Source organism: Anthonomus grandis, chromosome 9 (assembly GCF_022605725.1).
Source record: "Anthonomus grandis grandis chromosome 9, icAntGran1.3, whole genome shotgun sequence".
In the NCBI taxonomy this organism is placed as follows: domain Eukaryota; kingdom Metazoa; phylum Arthropoda; class Insecta; order Coleoptera; family Curculionidae; genus Anthonomus; species Anthonomus grandis.
Genome location: NC_065554.1, coordinates 19,439,066 through 19,464,409, shown reverse-complemented (window position 1 = coordinate 19,464,409; position 25,344 = coordinate 19,439,066). Strand labels below are relative to the sequence as shown.

The following is a 25,344-nucleotide window of genomic DNA, read 5'->3' as shown; positions in this document are numbered from 1 at the left end:
ATATAAGAACTGCGACCTGCAACTTTTTCCTAAAAACTCCAAAGCCAACATTAAAAAAATTGGATTGTGAAAATACCTAACCAAACATCTTTACTTTTTTAAAAGGATTCATACAGTGGCCCATTCAGAAGCAGTATTGTGGCCAAAGCAAATTTATCATGCAACATCCAACTGGCAAGGCTTTACAAGGAACCTCTTCCGTTTGCTTCAAATTAAGCTGAGAATTTAAGATCACTGTTACCGTTACTACGTCTTGTAGCTAATAAAAACTACTATGAATGTATTCTGGATAATACTTACCCTGATAACATGGACATTAATGAAGAAGATGATAATAGTAGTGGATGTGAAGATTAATTTACTACAAACTATTAAACTAATCCTTGTTTAGAATTTATTTTATGTTTAAATTTGTTAAATAAAACGTATGTTTTTTCTTATTTAACTTTTTTTTCTTGCAAAAACAACTTATGTCCAACAGTTTTTCAAATTTTTGACAAATATATTAGAATTATTTTTTTTTAAACAAGAATTAAATATATTAGCTTAATATACGCTGTAATTAATAAAAAAATCTGAAGAAATGAATTTGTTTTAAAACAGAATGTTTTTTTCATTTCCTGAAAATTTTGGATTTTGGACATATGTGTTTTTTGTAAAACACGCCTCAATTTATAATTAGCTTTTATACAAAGAAATGTATATAGCTATAAACATGTTCAATTAGCCTCAATTATTATGAGGTATCTAGGCATATATTAATATTTTACACAAATATCCCCAGCGTAATGAAAACTGCGAAACAAAGAACGAGGAAAACGACAAATAAAAGTGGAAAATGGCGAGGTAGAAAGTGAGAATAAAAATATTATAAAAACATTATTGATAGAGCAATTAATTTAAAAAAATTATGTTGAATAACCATAGAGAATAAGAGGAAATAAATATTTAAGAAAAAATCTGGTTTCCAATTATCCAATAACTATTTTGCTCTACCATTATTCTGCGCAGTACCAATAAATTTTCCTACTTATGTTACTTAACCCACCCCACACCAGACCAATTTTCCTTCAAACCGAAAATTTTCTTCATCTCGAAGAATACTATACCCACTAGTACTTAATCTCATCACAGTCACTTCATTCACTCATTAAGTAAGTGGTACCGTAACAATTTACACGAAACGCGGCAACCGCGCTTAGGATTTCTAACACACAAACAAGACTGCAACAGTCACCGCGGAACTTTTGCCTTCTGCACTTCGGAATTTCGATTTGGTCGTTTCCTTTTTTCGATTCACATAAATTAAAATCGGTGGGAATTATGTGAGTTTTCGTTGCTCACGTGAGGGTCACAAAATGACCGTGCGGAAAAGTGTTTTTTCCCACTAGGCTCTATTGCCAAACTGATTGTTACACCGAACTTTGGTGTTGTTTACGCGTACACGTGTTGACCTGTCAACTCTGTCATTTTCCTTTATTTTTGGATGTTTACCAATTACTTCTTGATATTATTCTAATTGTTTTTTTTTTGGGTAAGTTTTAGTTTTTATATAGGGTGTTTCAGAATTATTTAGTCATTAAATGTTAAGCTAGTTGGTAAGGTGTAAAATAAGTTTGAAGCAACAAATATTTGTTTATAAAAATTATTCTTAAAAGCTATTTATTAATATTATATTAAATGAAACATTATACCTTACATATTCTGCATTAGATTTAAAAATTTAAAAGTTTGAGATATCTGGTTGCACCCTGCTTCCAAAGGTTTCTAGTTTATTGACAGTTGAAAATACTTGTTATCCTTAAAAAAAGTGTTTAAAATTGTTAAAAACACTTCAATTTTACCGAGCTGCCAAAGATATTAATTACTAGATATACCAGGTATCTTAAGTAAAAAACTCTATATACGTAATATAAAATATAAAATGTAAAAATATATAATAACATTAATAACAACGTTTGGTTCATCTACACAAAAAATATTTTCCTATCTAATACGTGTAATAAAAAACAAACCGCATGAAATAAAGTGCATTTTTTCTTAAATTATGTTTTTACTTAATTAGTTGCCCATTGTGTTCTTTGATAACTCAAAAATTGTTACTATTTCTCTCACAATTACGTCTGAAACGCATTACATCAGTTTTTATGTAATAAAAAAAAACGAGACGCAAAATATCTTTTCAATAAATACCAATATTACTGGGATTTCCTTTGAGAAAACCGCCAATCTGAAAACTTGAACCCGATTATAATTGTATCCATATGTATATACATACAGTATCAGGCAAAATAAGAGCAAATTTTTAACTCATTAAGTTGCATATTACGGTTTATATGTTTTAAATTAATTGGTAAATAAAGTTTAATTGAAACACAGGTGAAATATAATATTTACATTTAATTTCTAATACAATCCTATTTATATTATTGAAATCACTAAAATAAAAGTTTTTCATCACGACAAAATTAAGGCAACTTAATATTTTTTCCAAATTAAACTGTACACAGAAGTACAAAAATCAATATTATATCGAGTACCCATTGTTACTTCATCGCATCTTTTCGGCATTGAATCTACCAGAATTTCACGCTAAACGGATTACTTCAAACAAATTATCAATATTATGTATTTGTGATCGACCAGCACGTTTTTCCACTATTTCCCATTTAGGTCTGGCGATTGTGGTGGCTACTTTAAAACATTAATTTTTTGCTTAGTAAACCACCCTTTTACAATTTTAGCTGTGTGTTTTGGGTCGTTGTCATGATGGAAGGTGAATTTTAGGGGCATTTCCCATTCCGCAAAAGGCAGCATTATGTTTCCCGATATTATAACATACTCGAACCATTATGCCCTTATTCGGTTAATAGGACCTATTCCATAAGCCGAAAAGCAGTCCACAACATGATATTGCCGTCACCATGTTTTACAGTAGCAACGTACTTTGGGTGAAGCCTTTTTCTTGCAGGACGTTTTACCAATTGTCTCTTGTCATTTGAAAATATAAGAAATTTGAAAATATCATACTCTTTTTTATCTTTCTACCCTTAAGAACCAACCTACTGTAGTTTTCACCCATTTATAATATCTGGAATACTTCCAATAATGAAGCTCAAATTAATATTTTTAATATTACAAAATATGTCATATGTTGAATTCTTGATTTGAAGCAGATATTTTTGTGTCCGCTCGTTTTTTTTGGTCTTTTCTTTCTTTTTTTTCTTTGCGTTTTTTACTCGGTTTTTTATTATATTTTTATACTCATCTAATCAAAAAGATAAATAATGTGAAGCGGTATTTTGTTTTGCTGGCCAAAAAGTCGTGTTTTTGCCTCTTCTCAGACCTATATCCTGAACACAGTTTAAAAACAAGAAACTAATTATCATAAAATAATTTTTTCATACGTAATTAGATAAACCTCAATAGAAAAACACATTATTAAAATGCTACCGAGTATATTAAAGAACCGAGACAGCGATATGTCTGAAAAACCGGTCAAAAAGTCGAGATTTTGCGTTTTTCTGAGACCTATATTCTGGACGCTTTTTGAAAATAAGGGAAGAATTATAATAAAGTTTGTGTTTTCATAAGTAATTGGATAAACCTCAATAGAAAAATACAATTCTAGAATGATATCACGGATATTAAAGAACTGAGACAGGGATATCGTCGTCAATATCACGAAGCGGCGTAACTCGAAAAAACGCGAAATTGAGTTAAGCCCGTTTTTACATGGCGCACAGTATCACGAAGTGGCGTAACTCGATCCTCTCTACGTTCTGACTTACAGCATATTAAATGATAGGCGTATCTAGATTTATTATAGGGTACAATTTTACAAACAAACTTAACTTAAGTTACGCCTCTTTGTCAAATTTAGAATTCTCCATATTACTGGTCATTCTAAGGCGTATCTCAGTTAAGCCACTTTGTGAAATTGATTAAATGTCGGTGGTCGACTTACACTATTCGGCTTATCTCAGAATTTTCTTGTCAATACTTCCATATTTTTGTTTTCCTAGGAGTGATCGAAGACGCAACGCGCTTAGTTCGATTGAGTATGTGCTTGGTTACGGTTTAGCGCTAGATAAAGGGTTTTCTTTAGCTAACGTGTTATTTTTTGCGTAATATTCAAAATAAAAAAAATAAAAAGTACGCTATGGATGTACTCGTGCAGTGGAAAGATGGTACTAAAAATACGGTGCGATCTAGTGAGCTTAAGATTATAGGCAACAAAAAAATGAAAGTGGGAAGTAAAGTAAAAATGTTTTACGTGAAAAAGTGGTACACCGGCACCGTTTTGGATATGGAAACAGAAGAAATTTTGGATAGTGACGATTAAATTAGATTTTTATTAACCTGAGTTTATAATGTTTTTTTATGTTATGTTTGTATTTAGATCTAAAAATTACTTTTTCTCATTAATTTTTATAATAATATCTTTATTAAACATTTTGGTTTAGTTTCTTTAAGCACAATGTTTACTTATTTTGTCGCTTTTTATGTTTTCATATAAATTGATTAATAAAATAAAGTATATTTGTCATCATTTTAATTATGCGGTGTCTCTTTTATCTATGGTAACGTACCTAGATGTTCATAGGCGTAACTCAAGTTTTGTCTTATCAAATTATATTTATCAATTTCACAAACTGGCGTATCTATTTTTTTGCTAAATAACTTAAAGTATAAAATCTAATATGCGTTTTGGTTATCATGAATAAATAGTACTTATACATATATAACTACTGTCCAAAACGAAACACCGTGGCTGTAATGAATTTGCGTTAGCATTGAAGCAAATATCGTGAAAAACTTTAAAAGCATCTCCTGAAAAATGACAAAAAATTAGTTACGCCACTTCGTGATATTGACGACGATATGTCCGAAAAACTGGTCAAAAAGTCGAGATTTTGCCTCTCCTCAGACCTTTATCCTGGACACAGTTTAAAAACAAGGAAAGAATAATCAAAAAATTAAGGTTTTTATACGTAATTGGATAAACCTCAATAGAAAAACACAATTTTAGAATGATCCCGAGGATATTGAAGATATGAAACAGGGATATTTCTTGGATTCATATCCGATTTCGAAATCTCGAAAACTTTTGAGTTTTAAATGGCATTTCGGTATATTCTCACAAATTTCCATAGAAACTCAAGACAATTTTGAAACCCTACATTTTTAGCTGTAGAGGTTTGGATATTTGTGATTAATAAGAACACTTATAAGAAGGTTGGTTTTGAATATTTACTTCTCTCTTAAATTTTCACCTAAAAGAAGAATATTAATCCAATCCAAAAAATAAATATTTACATAATGGCATCTCACTGGGCTTAAATCACTCTTAAAAAAACCAATCTCGGTAAATATGATATTCTTTATATTTAAAAGAATAATATTTAAATTCCTAGTTTAAATAATTTTCCGTCGTTTTAAAATCAGTAGCAAACTGTGGAATTATATGAGCTTTTGTGATTTATATGAGAGTCACAAATAATAATATAGAGAAGTATTTTTCCTCACCATACTATATCGACCAACGATTTATTATATAAGCTTCAAAATATCCAGAACCTTTAAATTACTAACGGCAATTTGAAACAAAGTTTTGGTATTTTTATCTTGTATAAATAATGTTTTAGATATAATATTTATATATAAATTTTTTATTATTCTAGCGTGATAATTATATTAAAACAATTAATTTTTAGTCAAGATTATAAAATTATGACCTTTTTACAGAAAATGTCAACATCTTTTGGTTTTTAAATGGAACGTGACGTTCTGATTACAATGACACCTCGCTTTTGACATTTTTAGCTTAAATTTTCATATTTTATTCTAGCTAGTCTAATGCTAAAACTTTTTGAGAATAACTAACTACAAGTTGTGATATATGTTGTCATATAATATAAGGCGGCCGTGGCTCTTGCGTTTAAATTGCTACACAGGGAAATTCATAATTATCTGTTTCGGTCAAGCGTTAATTCACTTTAACTCGCCAAGAAGCAGATTATTTTTGAATGATACATAATGAAATTTAAATAATGATGTCACACTGAGCCTTTTTATTACGTTACTCTTAAAATAACCTGTACTGGTTCAAGACGGCTTTATGTGACTCATGAAAATTAGTTCCAAATCCCCAGATTCCAAAAAATAATTCGTAAATTCCTACTTTAAAACATTTTTTATCTTACCGGTTTACAGTCATCAGCAATTAATATCGGTGGAATTATGTGTGCTTTCCTGGCTCACCATGCCAGTATGGAATAAGCAAAATTACAAGAGTATTTTTAAATTCGCACACGCTATATACTTTTACTTTTTGTACGACTATCAATTTGCTCCAACTCATATTTTTTCCAATAGTTAACCTTTTTGGTTTCAGACACCTTAATTCATATCATTTAAAAATAAAAACGAGACATTCTGAATGGTTTACTTTTCCAGATCCAGTGGCGTTATTTTATATTTTGAAGGATGACTTTTAGTTAGCGCCATAGGCACTCATTCCAATATAACGGCAAGACTAAATATTCTCGAACAGATTCCAAAATGAAGCGATTTCATTGCATTTATTTTGTAATATTCACACAAGAAATTGCTTTTCGCCGTTATGCTATAGTAGTATAACTAATAGTAGCATAGATTTCAATGACACTCCCTGGGTATTCTTACATTTTTTATTAAGTGGCAAGTCTAATAAATACAATGACCTTTTTATGCCATCTTTTAACGTTTATATAACAAAATATATTTTATTCTAGCCTATAATGGCTATACAACAATTGTTATGAATACAAAAGTCATAGTATATTGGTCTGTTTATTGGTCCAATTCTTGCATTTATACTTAATAAACGCATTTCATAAAATTTTAAAAATCGAAATATTAATGATAATTGGGATTGGGGGATCGGGTGCGAACTCAAAATGAAGTTGCCACATTATTTCAAGAACGCATCCTATTTTGCCTCTATGAATGCAAGATAAGTAAAATTATATTGTTTTTATTTTACTTGATATTCAACTTAGTAAACCAGTTCAGGAGCTATAAGAGGCTGCTCCTGATCGACGAGTACAATTTGGCGTAACAATGATGGATTCAGTGGATAACGCTTAACTACTTTTAGACTGAATATTGGTTTTAGGCCAAACCACTTTTACTTTAAATAAACAAGTGCTATTTTAAAGTCTTCAAAAACAAAATTTGATCCTTTTTTGACTTTATTAAAATCAAATTAATAGCCGAATTTTATTTTTATTAAAATTTACCTAGAAACGAATATCTTGAGAGAAACATTTCCAAATCAATAGAATTTATCTACTTTCAGTATGATGGTGCACTTTATACGGCTACAATTAGCCAATTTTTAAATAATTTTTCTCAAAATAAATAGATTGGTTGCACGGGAACAACTGAATGGCCAGCAAGGTCCCTTGATATTACCCCATTAGATATTTTATTTTTAAGATTACCTCAAAACAAGGTGTATTCGAAATATTGAAGACGTTAAATATAGAATTAGGCAAGATATTGAGTTAATTTTACCGCAGATAACAGGTTTTAGGAAGCTTATAAGAGAAATTCAACCTTCGATTAGCATTTTGTCATGGTGTTCATTTTGCGGTTACTAAACTAATAAGATATTAACTAGTTGATTTTAATTATAGATTTTTAAATAAACAAATTAGGATGCCTTGCAACTGTATTTTGGGTTCACATCCGTTGCTCAATATCAATCATCTTTAATATTTGGATTTTTGGTTTTTTAAAGTGTCTATTTGGTAGTTCATCTTAGTCAAAAGAAATATGTTTATTGAGATCAATGCAGAGAGATCATTTATACTCAATAAACCTATAAATGCGAAGAAATCAACAAATAGACCGACAGACTGATTGTTGTATCGATAAATGTTGTTATCAATAGAAATGCCATGATATGACTACGCTTATAAATTTAATTACCTGATGCTTAAACAACAAAGGTACAAGCGCTTTTGCGTTTAAAAAAACTATTTTCGTGCAGTCGAATTAAATGGTGACAGATAAAATGTTTTGGATATTTATCTAGAATATACGAATGGATTAGTATACGAGGTGTTTTATTTAAAATAATAAAGTTGGTATTGGGTACTGCCACATGAGAAAATACCAATTGACCTGTCTGAGCGTTGTTTTGAACCCGCCTCTATTTATTGTTTAATTTATTCCAGATAAAGTTCCCACCCCGTATTTACGTATAAAAAATAGTAAATTCGTAGTATAGGAGGTTTAGACTAAAATAACCTATAAAGCATATATTTACGTTATCTTCGAGGTGATTTCAAAGCATGAAATCTTCCTTCTTTCTTCCTAAGTTATTTAAAAAAATATGAAAATTAATAAATGAAGGCTTGGGATAGAATTTTCTTAGATGAATAAAACTTGGATGAAAATACGTTGACTTTGACGTAGAATTACAATTATTTCCAAATGTAGTTACATTAAGCCCTTTTAATGCTTACCTTCTTTATAATGACTTTTTATTTAAACACAACTTGAGGTTGTTGTTTTGCAGTGCCTGCATCAGCACTTAACTCGTGAACATTTGTGTGTGACGATTTTTTACGACTTTTGACGCACATTATCAAGACAGACGTGCACCTATCAACTTACTTCCACTTTTGGCGATAAAGCTTTATGTTTGCTTCATGCTGATATAATGATTTCCATGGTAGTCGGCATTCGCTCAGCGACGAAAGTCATGCAAAATCAGTTGTTGTTCCAGAAAACATTGATTCTGTTCAAGAACTATTAAATAAAGATCGTCAGGATATTTATCGTGAGATTGAGGCATCTATGGGGATTAGTATAATCAGTATCAATAAGATATTGCATGAAAATTTAGGTATGAAAAAAATGTGTTTGCCTTGTGTTCAGCATCAGCAAAAGCTAAAAAAATGATCGTGTCAATTAGTGTTAAAAATTACAGCGGAGCATCAAAAGGTGTGTATATACCTCTAAGACCTAGGCATATAAAATGGTCGCCTGATAATCCGGAATAACTTAACACATCGCAAACTATAACGTTATAGCAATGTAAAAGGTGAGATGGTACACGAGTCTTTTTTTGTAAATACTAAAATACAAAAAAAGAAGGGAATTCAAAAAAAGGGAAGTAATTCCCTATTATGCCCGTGTAAAGTTTTAGAAATCACCTGAAATAAGTACCTATTTGACTGACCAAAACCTTGAATTGATGGGTCATATCAATTCATTGATGGGTCCGCATAGGTCTAATTTAACACCAAATTATTTTTTATTCATATTTATCAAGAACAAAATGCGTAACGTTTTTCTGTCTCAAAGAAGCCATTGATGCATCAAAAACCATGTTTTGAAGATACCTTAATTGGATCAAAAGTATATTGATCATCATTAAGAATACTCAATACGATAAATAATGAAGGGATTTTTGACAATAGACTTTTGCCCTCTCATTACTAGGCTTAAAAATTTAAATAGCGATCCTGGCATCGATGGAAAAGTGATAATAATAAAGTGTATACTTAAAAAAATATATTTTTTTACGGTTTTTATTTTTTCTGTTCCCTTCAACAAAATCCTAAGCTTTAAAGAATCAATTAACTAATTTTTTTTTAATCGATATAGAGAAAAACATTTAAAACTGAATCTATATAGCTATAGCTAAACTAGAACCTTTAAATTTTAATAATAGGCCAGTAAGGATTTTTACACGTGGAGGATAGTTATATTTATTAAATAATTGTAGAAGGTCCTATTTTTTTTTAAATATATTTTTATGGTATAAAATTACTTGAGTATACAATACGTAAAAATTCTTAATCGTCCAGCCTATCCAACTTAGATCAAATCAAACAAGATATTGGTGGCAACTGTAACAACTGTTTAGCCTAAAATATTCTAGTATATCAGTAATTATTCCGATTATATTTACCATGGACTCGTTTCCAGCAATTTTCAGAATTTCTCGTCAATTCTCTTGATGTCAATTTTTCTAGGACTATCCTAATGACGTACTAATTTATCATGTTTTCAAGAATCAATTTCAATACTTTTTACCCTCGTGGAAATTTCTTATCGTAATGATTCAATAAATGTACACCGTTTTTTATTTCGGTTTTAAAAACCGATTCGATGGACCAAAATCACCGCATATAAAGTATCTTTTCAGAGAATTTTAACATATTAAAATGAACATTCATTCTTATAAGATCAAATTAACTTGTAATATTTTAAAAACCGGTTCGAAGGACCAAATTGAACACCTGTCTTGACCAATGGTTTATGGTATTCTTTTCAATATAGTGGAATTTTATTATTAAATTGATATATAGCAAATAATCCACAAAATAAAGCGTCAACATCTGCTATAACACTGTTGAGGCGTAATACAAATAGAGTAGGTAGGATCGAAATAGAGAACAGGTGACCAAAATCAGTTGGTTTTTTATTTTGGGCAACGGATTATTAGGTGATTTCCAGTTTTTCAGGAAAATATGATTCAGATATGCAAGAATGAAAAATACATTCTAAAAATCGCAAAATAAACGGACAACACAATTACAGTATAATATTCATTTCATGGCCTATTGCTTTAGACTCTTATAAGACTAAATTAATTTATAATATTTTTAAGTTAATGTTAATGATGTTCACAGGCGTACTTCTTCACACTTTCTGAGATTCTGTTATTTATTGGAACTTATTCCAAGTATAATAGAAATTAACACAGGAAATAATAATTTATACCCATTCACAGGTAACTGGTAACAATTTACAATAAAGCACACCAAACATTATATATTGGGTTGCCATTTACCTAGATAAAATGTAAAAGTCGAAAAATCCTTGAATTTTAAATAAGCATAAAAAGCGTGGAATATTCGCCTTTTATTGTTTAAAAAAAAAATCTACGGTGCGGCTATTTTTAGTGTACGGTTTTCATCACAATGCAATGAATCATTGTAACGAGTCTATAAATAAAGTTACCCATACCTATGCTTGCCATATCTGCGGAAACATAAAACAAGTTTGTACAGTTCGACATAAACTTTTCAAAAATTTCAACAAAGAACTGCATTAAGTATCTTATCACAGTCCATTGTGAGGCTTAATTTTTAAATTATCTCTATTGTCAGCGTTTTAAAAAAAAAACTTTTATCATTGATAAAATACCTTTGTGTATTTGTTTTTGTGCTATGTTACTAATAACTCATTATCCAGCAACAAAATTATGAAAATGTATTCGATATTATCGACCTTGAAGACTCCCCAAGCAACTATTAGAAAATGATATTTTGTTATGTCGCTTGTGGTTTATTTATAAACTGAACCCGAGGAGACGTGGCATTAAAAACATTAACTAGATAAAATTTAATATCCTCCGGTCGTTTATCTCGTCTTGCTTGTATGTCGTGTCGCTTTATAAATAAGTTTTTATTCGGATTTGTCACTGATGTAGATACATAAAATATTTAATAAATTGAAATTTATCATTTGAGGTTAATAGCCGGCTCGACGGACCAATAATTAATAATTTAGGAATTCGTAAAATTTGCAATATTTTATAGCATCTATAGACTAAGCCAATATTTTACAAAAACATAAAATCAAACAAATTTAATAAGACACATGTTTCGCTCAGTTTACAGTAAACGGTAGGGTGGTCGCATATGATACCGCCTTAATTTATTTAGGAGAAACCTGGAAAGAAGTTTATGCAAAGACCTTTCATTGTATAAATATTAAGAAATTAGCTAGTTACTTTTAAACTCACTTCCTAATACTTAAAAATCGTCTAATTTAATGACATAATACTAAATAGATTTATAAGAGAAATTGAAGAGGTACAGCATACTAAATATCTAAATGTAATTATTGATCAAAACCTCGAATGAAATTAATATTATAAAGTAATTAAATGGTTAAAAATTATTCAAAAATAAACACATAAGAGCGTAGAATATAGAAATAAAAATTTACGATTAAAAATATACGTCAACAATTGTAAAAATAACAGTGGGTTAACTATTTTAAACTACATATATTCGTATTTAAAGTGGAAACCAATTTTAATGTTTTTGAAAGTTATGGTCCAAATAGTCCTACACATTACAATAAGCTCTTGCAACCAGCATGGTCTTAACTATCTCACTTAACCGTTCAAAAAATTTTACCATCACAAAAACCCTACAAATATAAGCGGTAAATGGCATTCTGATAATGAAAATATGCTTATTTAGATATAATTTTATGAATTTTTTAAGGTTCTTTAAATCATTAATGTAAACCAATTTTCTAGTATAAAATTTATTTTCATGTTTTTGTATAATTTGTTTGTCGGATCATTTAATAAAATAAAATGTATGAAATACCCTGCGACATAATATATTTAAAGCAAATCATTTATATTGGTTTAAAAACTAATAACAAATCACTGTTAACAATGTCACGCAGGTCAACAGGATCAAGACGATTTTGGTCACTCCACAAAATAGTTGCGTCGTCAGCAAACAACGTTAAGTTTCTCAAAGTAAGCAGCTTTGCATGTCATTCATGTAAAATTATTTTAAAAAAACACGCTCCTGAGGTACCATTACTAGATACTGTATATTAATGTCTCTGGGTCAGATATTGGATTCCTATCTAAAACTGACTCTATTCTATTATCCCGATAACTCAACCAGATTTAAATCAACTTAAGCAACTACCGCATAATCCAAAATCATCCTGCATTTGCAGTAGTATTACGTGATTTACACAGTCCAATGCCTTTAATAAATCACAAAATACCACCGCTAAAGTTCACCGATCATTCGCAGATAAAATTTATGAAAACTAAAGCATATTAATTTTGTTGACTAATCTGTTAATTATTTTGGATGAAGTTGGCGACATTGCTCCAGGTCTGTTTGGTGGATTTTTAACCCCTTTTTTATAAAGAGAAATAATTGCCAATTTTAAAATAATAAAATATTATTACAAATTTCAAAGTGAAAATGTAAGTGCCCCATCAGAAACAATTGACGAGATCAATTTGACAATGACAGTAGTTTGTGTTTATGTTTTTTAACGGAAAATTGCACAATCTATTTTCTTTGAATAATGAAATTTGAACTGTCATTGTTTATTAAAATCTATTTTGTATACTATGAACGGCAATTTTGGATAGATACATGGGTGTTTATCTAACAGCTAAATAGCAAAAGACGTTGCAGTAGATTTGTTTAAATCCACTCAGCTTATAAGGAAATTACTATCTTATCTATCGGTTTTACTTGTGGATACCGAAGAACTATACTAATTTATACTTTTTTATCAGCCCAATTTTAACTAAGAATTTAATAAAAGGAGCAGTATTACATTCTTTGGACATTCAGCAGTCTAGAGTCGCTTCTAGAAGTGATTATATAAAAAGGCAAACACTAACGTTCGTTTAGTGTAATGATATTTGTTAGCTAAATTCTCAAAAGATCAAATCAATTTGTGGTATCAATTCGAAGGACTAAATCGAAAATCTGTGTTCACCATTTTTTTCCTTTCGTTACCTTCATCTATAATTAGCTTATCAAAGATAAAGTAGTATAGAAAGTTTGTATAGATAAAATCATTCCTATAAGTTAAAATCAATGTTTAATTTTTTTGGTAACCCGATCGAAGGACCAAATTGATTCGCATAACAGATCTTTTAAGCATCTTAAAATCTAAGGAATTAACTCTTGTGTAGGAGTAAATAGTAGTGCGATAAAAACAATCCCAGTTCTGGTCTTCTTCTATATTTGGGGCTAAAAAGAACTAAATTCAATCATTCAATGATAAGTGATATATTGCAGTGATAAAAATAGTTGTTTACTCAGAGAGGTTGTGTACTCGATTCAAATATTCTGAGTAACTTCAGATTTCTACAGGTATTCTGATCAACAACAATTCTGATGAATGCATCTTGGATAATACATGAAACGTCCATCTTATCGTCTAATGTATCATCATGATTTTGTGCTTGGTTGTTTATTGTATTATCTAAGCCACAACATTTGAAGACTTTGCCAAAATATTGCATATTCGTATCTGGGACATACCAGAATATCGAAATTTATCGAATACATCAAAGTATAGATGCAATTCTCGTTGCTCGATTTTGAAGAATCGAGAGACCGAGAAGAATCGTGAGAGCGTCTTTAATCTGTTCTTAAAGTTGGTGGACATGCGACGAGTGAGTGGTGTTGAACCTTTTGTAAAACTTAATAAAGTGCAACAACTGCAAAATCTATAATACCTTCTAAGATTCCCTTGAATGCAATGTGTTTCACCAGTTTGGCTTCGAACAATTTGATTTGTGAGAATCTTTGATAAGGGACTAATGTATACGTTAGTTAAATTTGATGAAAATGAGGAATGAAATCCTTAAAGGCACAATTTGTAAAGAGAACTAACCAGAATTTAAAGTTTAAGATATTCTTTTTAGTATTTTAGTATTATAGAAGTATAGTAGGTATAAAGTGAGTTTGTAGCACTTTTAATCAACGGCTCTATATTCTACTGCAGCATAGGGCGGTTGCGAATTAATTAAAACGATTCTTACTTCTACTGCTATAGGATTGTGGTAAAAAAATGGCTGATTGTCTAGGATAAATTCATTAATCGATGCATTGAGATTTCATACCTCTACAAAGGGTTCGGATAAATAAATAGGTCGTGAAAATTCATTATTGGGAAACATTAAATAAGTGCTATTTAAGATTCAGCTCGAAGGATCAATATTGAATCTCAAGTTTTGAAACCATGCTCACCATTTCAGAGTCTTTATAAGTACGCATTTTAGGAGGTTTGGAATAAGACAGAAATTTATTATTCTAATTGAATTAATTAGTAGCATTTTTGAGAATGGTACCTAAACTGTTGTCAAGTCTGAATAAAGTATTATATTTAGTTGATATGTTTAATTCCAAACGAAGATCTCATTGAAGATACTTTTTACAGTTATTCGTAAATTCGAAAATTGCAATAACATGACCAGTCGGCTCGAAGAATCCAATTTATTGAATTTTAAGTTTATGATGAATTAAACTAGATTTTTAAATAATTAGTCTTCCTAAGTTCCTTATCACCTTGCATAATAAATTTAAAAAAAGTCAATTCAAGAATCTGCTTATCACTAGGCAGAAATTAATGGAGCAATGTAAATTAATATTGATTGGATAATCTGACGGTAAATAAACATATACTTGACAGTAAACGTATAATTATAGTGCTACGGTCGGTTGCGCTACCGTTCTCTGCTTAGAACCAATTTGTTTAATTCTAATCTAAATGATTCCTTTATTTAAAATAAAATGAAAATACGTAATTAGATTAAATAAGCTTGCATCATTTTTGAATGCCGGATCGAAGGACCAAATCAAATATCCAAATAAGCAAAAAGAATGGTTCCTTGTTACGGTTAACTGAAAAGTAGCTATGTTTAAGTTCGAATGAAATTAATTTATTTTATTTTTTGGTCAAATTTCAACTGTGAAATAAAGTATAATACTTGGTAATAACTTTGATTCTAAAAGTTCTCGTCTAGGGATATTCATTATTACAATGTTATTTAATGTTTTCCTCTGAGCCGGCTCCTAAATATTAGGCATTTAGCTTTGGTCTTTGAAGCGGCTCGAAGGACCAAATTTTCGAATCATTTCAGATAGATTTCGTCTTTTATATTTCTTGCCAATAGTTTAAAGGAACTGGCTAATCAGGATAAGTTGGTTCTAATTTACATTAATTTATTGGCTTACTTAAGCAGTTTTAAGATTAAATATATGTGTAGTAGTTTGAGAGCCGGCTCGAAGAACCACATGATGAAATGTGAAGTTTGTGAAATAAAGTATTTAGAAAGCCTTTGTTTTGGATAATGTTCAGTTTAACGCAAATTTACTAATTTAAGTAAATAAAATATGATTTCTTTCTAAGAAATGCCACTAGAAGCTTAAGGTATTAATTTGGATATAATTTTTATGTACTTACCTTTATATTAGAAAAAATATATATTTAAAAACAAAAGTTGATTGACTTCTCCTCTATTATCTTTTGGTTAAGATCACACTGAAGCTTTACAAGCAAGAAATTCAATTAAATAAATGGAATTTATCAGCAACCAGCAACCAGCTAATATCCACTTTATCAAAAGTCTTAGCCCTATCAGGATATATAATATCCAATTAATCACTGCTTGAAATGAACTTTAACGACATGATAATAGGTTTGTAATTGTGATCAAATCATGTTGGTAGGTACTGAGTTGATTCTTTGTAATATTAAACATTTCCCTAGGTATATTCGACTTAGCTATATATTTTGAAATCTAACAGGGCTTTAATTTTTCAATTTTAAAAGAAAATCAAGTTCAAAACAATTTTTAAAAGTCTGCTCGAAGGACCAAATATTGGAATCCTTCGTTTTTTTGAAAACGTAACGTCCTAGATAGTCTATTATGTTTTTTGCATTGACCAATAGTTTAAATGGTTTTAACTATTTAAAGTGAATTGGTTCAATTTTTAAAAACAAATTAATTCCTTTCAAAATTTGAAAATCTAGAAAATTTGTTGTACAGACAGATTTAGAAGAAGAGTTTTCAAATAGTTTACCTATCACTCACTCTTGTTAAAATAGATTAAATTATCTATTATGTTTAAAGAAATCATTAAAAAAAACGAGAATTTTATTCAATACTTACTTTATTGTTGATGATTTTACAATGTTTATGATACAAAAAAATACATCTCGTGTTATACCTATCATATGTACATGCTGAATTCTTATGACGTGGTATCACACAATTGTCGCCCAAGTGATAATTTAATAATGGAGTGGTCTAATCAGTCCGATCAATCGAAAAATCCCAGTAAACATTTACTATGACAAAGATTAAGTGTTATTTAGTCGTTAACGGACCGCGTAAGTAGCCACTTGTGACTCTAAATAAAATTTCGTTCGGGATCATTCTTGATGTTCTTCTAATCGTTCCCAACAAAAAAAACAAAAACCTAGGAAGTATTTTTCCTTTATCGTTCGGTAAGTCTATTCAAATCACATCGCAAAACAAGCGTATTATTAATAGCGGAAAATAAAACAATTCATTCCATCGTAAACTAAGCGGAAAATCAAAAAAGTGTGTGTGGCGCCACGCCAAAAATTCACCCACAAAAATAATATTATTCCGATGATACCGACATGTTAGTATATCGTGACCCACTTAGATATAATGAACGTCGTGGAATTGATTAAATGCATTTAAAATAATTGCCGTGAATAAGGAAAAATGTGATAAAATGGTGTCAAAATGTGAATTAATTAATTTTAGTGATGTATTAGTGCAAATCATTGGGACTATCACCTGAATTCTTAATGATGACATGATTTCTTAGTTTTTAAGTTTTTAAGTTCTGTTGGGAGTAAACATTTTAAAGTGCTCTAAATTTTCAAAAATTCCTAAAAGCTTGGAAGAGAAAAAGGAACTTCCACAGACTACAAGGTCGTAAATTTAATATTTGTAGATGTACGGAATGTTCTAAGTTTAAGGGTTATTATCAAATCGAATCAGAGGCTTTTATTTGCTTCAATTATAACTTTACAGTGTTAGCATCATCACAAGGAAAAAAAAGAACAACCCAATTGTGCAGGTTAGAACATTAAAGTTTTTAATCTCAAAACATCGTCTAAGAATTAAAGTGTAAAGCAATTTCTTTAACAATTATTTAATTCCCAATGGTTTATCTAAAAATTCTTTTAATGTGTAGGGAATACCGAGAAATTAATATGTTTCTTATCCTTATTTCAAATTTTCTAAAAAATTTCTACGATTTACTGTATGACAGCTTTGCCATTACCCTAATTACCGCTTTCTGTTCTTTAAAAATACTTAAAACAACCGTGGATTCTCTCAAAAACAGCATCCCATATAGTAGTTGGCTCTGAAACATTCCATGTAAGCTATTCTTATCATTTCTTAACTAGAATATGTTGATAATTTTCTGAATAAAAAAGTTATGCTTGCACGCTGTGAAGATATTTTTTTCTTAAAATTTAAATCATTATTAAGGTAGATACCAAAAAATCAGGTCTTAAAGAGAATTGAAAGAATTGAGAATTATTTAACAACAATGGATTTGCACTAAACCACATTTTTGTTATCTGTAATGCTTCTGTCAGCATACCCATGAGAGTCCACATGGGACGTACAAAATGTGGTATCATCCGCATATCGAACTGTAATTATCGAATTCAATTGAAAAGACAAATCATTCGAATAGAGTAGGAACAATAATGGCCCCAAAATTGAACTGTAAGGTATATCTATTCTAACCTGACATCAGATTTGTTAACAGTGCTTTCAGCAAGTTGCTACGTTTTATAAATATAAACCTGTATGAATTTCCTCTTATTCTATATAGGAATAATTTTTGCAGTAAAATGTAATGACAGACGTGGTCGAATGCCGTTGAGAGGTCACATAAAGCCGCTATAAGCACATTTTCTCTCTCAAAGGCACCCACTGTGTCAACCTGTGCATTGCATCAGATGTGGGAAGACCCTGTCTAAAACATAACTTGGATGCTGATATTAAATAACTTTTGGAGAGAAAGGCTGTTGTTCTATTTTAGAATGCAATTTCAAATATTTTGGATACAACTGAAACAACTGATATTAGACATTTTTAGATATTTTTTTTGTGTCTCCTTTTTTAATCTTTGTCGACAAAGATTAAAAAAGGAGACACAAAAAAAATTTTGCTTTCAGGAAGTTGCTACGTTTTATAAATATAAACCTGTATGAATTTCCTCTTATTCTATATAGGAATAATTTTTGCAGTAAAATGTAATGACAGACGTAGTCGAATGCCGTTGAGAGGTCACATAAAGCCGCTATAAGCACATTTTCTCTCTCAAAGGCACCCACTGTGTCAACCTGTGCATTGCATCAGATGTGGAAAGACCCTTTTTAAAACATAACTTGGATGCTGATATTAAATAACTTTTGGAGAGAAAGGCTGTTGTTCTATTTTAGAATGCAATTTCAAATATTTTGGATACAACTGAAACAACTGATATTAGACATTTTTAGATATTTTTTTTGTGTCTCCTTTTTTAATCTTTGTCGACAAAGATTAAAAAAGGAGACACAAAAAAAATTTTGCTTTCAGGAAGTTGCTACGTTTTATAAATATAAACCTGTATGAATTTCCTCTTATTCTATATAGGAATAATTTTTGCAGTAAAATGTAATGACAGACGTAGTCGAATGCCGTTGAGAGGTCACATAAAGCCGCTATAAGCACATTTTCTCTCTCAAAGGCACCCACTGTGTCAACCTGTGCATTGCATCAGATGTGGAAAGACCCTTTTTAAAACATAACTTGGATGCTGATATTAAATAACTTTTGGAGAGAAAGGCTGTTGTTCTATTTTAGAATGCAATTTCAAATATTTTGGATACAACTGAAACAACTGATATTAGACATTTTTAGATATTTTTTTTGTGTCTCCTTTTTTAATCTTTGTCGACAAAGTCTTAAGTTTTAAGGAGTTTTTGGGAAGAATTGATAAGCAGCTACCAAACCATCTCTTATTGTTTTTATGATTGTATAACCGTACCGTTTGACACACTATTAATCAAAACAGATACCTCTGATTCAACAAAATGAACAAAAAAGAAAGAGGAAGAACATTGTATTTTTTGTGAATCCATTTCTACAGCTTCGAGTTTATTAAAAATTATGTTTCTTGTTATATTTAATGGCGAATATGTAAAGAAGTTATTAAAATCATTCATTGTTATTGAATTAACTTTTTATATTTTTTAGTTTTATTTCATTCATTATTTTCGAAATCTCTTTCTGATTGTCTATTGGCAGTAATAATTTTATTTTTTATTAGGATCTTGGAAAATAGTTTTTCAATAGACTGATAAAATCTTGATACCATCAAATGCTTCTCAAAAATCTAATGTTTAAAAAATAACTCATTTAACAATTTAATTATTTTTGGTTTAGTATGGAAGGAAATGAGCTTCTTCATCAAAAAGGAGTACTTACCAGTTTCTTTCTAAATACAATCATTTTCGAATTATTGGCCAGTTTTTTCAACGAGTTATTAAAAAACCCTTTGTGTACTTTTTATAAGACCTACGTGAGAAAAATTGAGATAGGTAGATAATGCTTAGACCTATTAATTTTTTTTTAATATTTAATATTTAAATATTTTTATTTAATATTCATTGAAACAGACCATTTATTTTAATTGTCACAGTATGGCGAACATCAGGAAAAAAGTTGTTGATGGTTGTCAAAAGTCGAAACATCGTATCATTAATGTTAAATTCCTTAAGGGCTAAAGTAGTCATAAAAAGTGATATTTATTTTGCTCTACAGATCCTAATTACTTTCATTTTTTAAGATACCCTGTACAGAACTCAAGGCTGACAAGTCGTAAGATTCGGATTTGTGATGTCTTTTATTTTCATGTTCATGAAATTTTATCGCGGTACGCGATGTATCCTGGTACAACCAATTTTCATATATTCAATAATTAATTGCACTGCCTCGGACGACATTAAGCCTAAAAGGCAAGCTTGCTATTTAGCATAAAATTATACGTAAGAATCGACTAATCTTTAACAACTTTTGTAAAAATTATTACCAGTACGCGATGTAACCAACATTTTGCGGTCTCTCTCCTACTAGTAGTAATAATCATATACCATGCTTTCATTTCAAAACAAACCACCCTTAATAACTTAAAAAAAAAAGACGCCAATCTAGAAATACTCCTCACATACAGCTAACCTCACTTTGACAAGTGTTTGTCTGCTAATATCTTTACATTAGTGATAAAAATGTAGTGGTGTTAAATCTGGCGACCGTGCAGGTCATTCAACTGCACTACGCCTGCCAATCCACATCCCTGAAAATTGTTTATTACGCGACTCTCCAACTGCCAAAGCCTAGTACGTTTGTTTTGAAATAAAATCATTGTATATTTTGTATATTTAGCGCTAGTCAAACCTGCCAATTTCATAACACTTTTGTAATTTTTCTGTGTTATAACTTAAACCTTCTAAAACCTAACAAAATATCATTTTATTGCAGATAAAGACAGCTCATCAACGGACCCAAGCCTACATAGCCTTTATACGACTTCCCAGCTAAGCCTATATTCCACCTCGCAAACGTACAACTAGCAAAACCCTAACGGACTTCTAAATAGTGCCTATTTCAGCTCGCATATTTAGCTCGCGTCGCTCGAGACGCTTCAATCGCTCTTTTTTTTTCACCCCGCGTGACCCGTACGCGTTATAAGTGGCGCCTGCGTGCGCAGCGTATATGCGCGTGTGTTTCGGCACCCTTTGCTTCTCGTCGAGGCTGAACACGGCCTGCGCCGAGGACGAAGACGCTCAGCAGGTGGTCGTCGCGACGGATCGGGGCGGCGGTGGGCCCGCCCTCTTGAACGGCGGCCCTGAATCACACGGCGGTACCGGTGGACGTGAACCAGGACGCTTTTTTAACATGGAGGGTGGAGACGGGGGTAACGAGGGTGCTTCCACCCTTCCCGTAACCGAACGTGAGGAATTGCTCAGGTATGGTATTGCTCTTTAACTTAACCGAGATTAAATTGAAATTTTTAGCTTTTAGCAGTGGGACTATATGTAAGGAGACGGATCTACATATATGCTAAGCGTGCGTACTCAAAAATGAACCATAACTAGTTTCAGGAAGTAGCGAGATCGACGCTCTTGGCCAGAGTGTATCTTACTCAGATTGGCTCGACCCGTCGCTTAACAGTTGTTGTTTGCGAAGCAGTAATATTAATTACAAGGATAGTATAATATCACGTGCAAAATAGCCAATCAGAGTGAGGTACATTTCTGACTAACAGCGCCGAGGTGGCTACTTTGCGATCCCAGTTACCGTTTAATTTGGCGTATGCTTCATCTGATTAGAGCTCGAAGATCAGTCTCCTTAGTTCCTGTCACCATGGTTTTTAGTATACAGTGCATTCTTGATGAAAAGAACAAATTCATTTAAAACTCAGATGTTTTTTCTTTTATTTTTCGGACACGTCGATTAGCATTATCACTTGCGCGTTTTTTACAATAAAAATTTTGCTATACAGAGTACCTCAAGTAGAAACTATATAGGGTCAACATTAACTTTTCAATGCATTTTTAAAGTCGATAAATAACTATCAAATGCATATTTTCAATTACTTGCGGATCGATTAGTCTAATTTCTTCGCGAATTTTTTGCTTTAAATCATCAACATTGTTTGGTCTATTCACATAAATTTTGGACTTAGGACAAATAGGACAGGAAATAAAATAACTAACGCTGAAATAAGTTCAAACTATAGAAATTCAAAATAGCGCTCTCCGCGCTCTGTTTCTTCGAAAAAAAGTATTCAAGGGTTCGATTTTTTACAATACCTGCTCACATATTAATTTTTAAATGCGCTGTGTGTGGTATTCTTGGGTCCAATGAGAATTTTCGGTTGCACAATATCTGCAATTTTGCCTCTTTACGTGTTCCTTTAACGTAAAGGTGGCCTTTTTAGAAAAAAATATATTTCGAATGAAATTTCCATTGTCATTGTTAGCCTCAAGAATCTGCTCACAAAACTCCACTCGGCGGTCAAAATTGGCTTCTAACAATGTATGTATTAGTTGTACTTTATAAGAATAATATCTATTCACACGAAGTATTTTTGACACTGACCCGACCCTACTGATAAATAAATAATGAAAAAAAACTCTACTTATGGAACAGCATCTGGGCCCTGTTAAATAAACATAAAGAAGATCGACAATACACAACAAAGAAGAGGAGCTTGAAAACCAAGAACAGTTAGACATCACGAATTTTAAGCGAAAAAATATACCAACCCTTAAAACTAAATAACATCATAACCAATAAACAAAAAGGAAGTCTTAAAAAAGTGCTTGGGTACCGGGAAAAACTCACAATCCACGCAATATTAAAGCAACAAGTGAGAAAGAATCAGAGAAACCTCTGTGTAGCATCCTTAAATGATAAAAAAGGTTTTGATTCCGTACCTCACTCGTGGCTTCTAAAGGCTTTTAACATCTATAAGGTAGATCCTAAAATAATACATTCTTGCTCCTTTCGTTTTTTTATTCTCTTTTTTGATCTTTCGGTGAATTTGTCGATTTGTAATTTTATCGTAGTAATATTTACTAATGCGCTTGTAGTCCCTGTGCGCTGCGCTGTACGCCACTCTAAACAATGGCTGTCATGTTGATTGACCTTTGGATTATTGTAAGGCCTTTGATGAAATGATCATGATCTTCTTTGTGCCAAACGCATTTTCTTCTACCTTTAATTTTTATCTTTAATGAGTTTCCTGTTATCTCATTTTTCTTATAAAATTGTTACATGCGTTTTCAAAGTATTTAGATGTGTGGTATGCTTTTGACAGTATCAAGATTTTTATTTTAATCCATTCAAAAACTACTTATTAATTCGAAAACGGTTGTATTTACAAAAAAAAAACTTTTATTTCATTTAATTATTTTATTTTACCATACCAGCCTTATAGGTAAAGACACACCTATCTACAGGACGGAATACGATTTATTAATAATATACAGCAATCCACTAATATTGAAAAATAAAAAAATACACATTTTTTAAAATAAACTCAAAAAAAGGAGAAACCCAACATGCTCTCTCTTAATTTCAATTCTATATGAACATACTTTAACAAAGAAAAAGCATCTGAACAAGAATATAAAATTTACCTCTAACAAAAGTTGATCATGAAACTCAGTGGTTTTTAAAATTAGAGAAATTCGATATTTATTTACTAGCTTAAAAAGGTATTTTTTGTATGAATTTTTAGTCACTACATGCCATATAATTTTTGTATGCTTCATTGCTTCATTCTTGTCTTATTGCCATCTTATATTTTAGAGAACAAAAAAACCTGAATTTATTTTAATCTCCAAATAATGAGTGAATTTATTACAATAAAACACTCCTACTTTTTTCAGGCTATTGGTAAAAAAAGACGAAGAAATTAAACGTCTCCAAGACGAGTTAGCCCAAAGCCACCATAAAATATTTGAACTACGTTCCCAACTGGACAAATTCCAATCAGTAATGGCTATCACCCATAACCACCCAGCAAGCCCTAAAGGGCTCGGTAGCCAATTAAGACCGAGAAAACAAAGGGCCGGTATTTCGGCCGAACCCCAAAACGAGAAGAGCATCTTGGAGATGAGCAGCCTCACTTTCCCGACGATCTACAAAAATGAAAGGTAAGTATTCAGTTAGAATGATCGATAATGGTTCTTATAATGCAAAAAAAAATCGATTCAATTGACATTCGATCTAATTTAGAATGCTACCGACACGTTGCACAACCGATAAAAAATAACAGATATTATCCTCGTAAATTATCGACAGTTGGTTTTAATTTATTATCGAACGGGTTTCAGGTGAATTATTGCTTTATTAGCGGAATTTGTGTTGCCGGTGTATACGTTGAATTAAGGTCTTTTTTTTATATGGGACAAAATGTTGAATGATAGGTGTTGGATGATGGAGAGGCAGTTAAGTTTTTAATGTCTTCAAAGAAAAGCCTTTGGATTAAGAATTTGGTTTAAGGAGAAATTGAATATTAGCTTAATTAAAAGTTCTATCTTCTCACTGAAATAAGAAGAAATTTGAGTGACACAGTACTATCTGTGGCTGATAGTTCGAAGACTGACTGCCATAATAGATACAGTTAAAATAATTTAATCAAATAATTATCCTGTAATTTGGTAATTGAATAAAAACTACTAGATTTAGCAACAGATTAAAAAATACGATTGGTAGATAAGAAAAACCTGAAAGCATTTTTACATTACTTTTTCACGGCCAACTAGATGAAAAAATTATGATATATATGACAAATCACCAGTGATGAAAGTACAATATTCTGTTGATAGGTTTCTAAATTTGACAAACAATATTTTGTCACTCTCAATTCCTAATCTCTCTGAGAAGAAGAGCTGGAAGAAAAATTAAGACTTAATGAGCATCCTCTTATAGTAATGATAAAAGAATTCATTCAAGTGGAGTAGATACAAGAATTCAATTTTCCTTTTCGCTATTTGGAAAGAATTGACCACATATCTTATGACTGAAACTAATTCCAATACCGCTTTCTCCATTCTAATTTGCGAACACCATAGTGGAGATGGTGTTGACAAGGCTACTCATGATTCTCAAATGTCTTCTACAAAAGCTGAGGTAGTAATCAATATGTAAAT

General features: G+C 30.9%; 1 protein-coding gene across 4 annotated transcripts in view; it reads left to right on the top strand.

Annotated features, from left to right (window-relative positions):
- Positions 1-1,215: 1,215 nt before the first annotated feature.
- Positions 1,216-25,344, top strand: part of LOC126740790 (cGMP-dependent protein kinase, isozyme 2 forms cD4/T1/T3A/T3B) — a 189,101-nt gene continuing 164,972 nt past the window's right edge. Inside the window, exons 1-3 of one of the 4 annotated variants that reach the window (XM_050446960.1) lie at positions 1,216-1,534; positions 21,161-21,648; positions 24,079-24,345. In XM_050446960.1, the coding sequence (XP_050302917.1) occupies positions 21,395-21,648; positions 24,079-24,345 (521 nt within the window). In that variant the 5' untranslated portion in view covers positions 1,216-1,534; positions 21,161-21,394. Of the gene's footprint in view, positions 1,535-16,934; positions 17,089-17,372; positions 17,697-21,160; positions 21,649-24,078; positions 24,346-25,344 lie in introns of those variants that run through there. The other 3 variants (XM_050446961.1, XM_050446963.1, XM_050446962.1) reach the window with 3 other exon arrangements.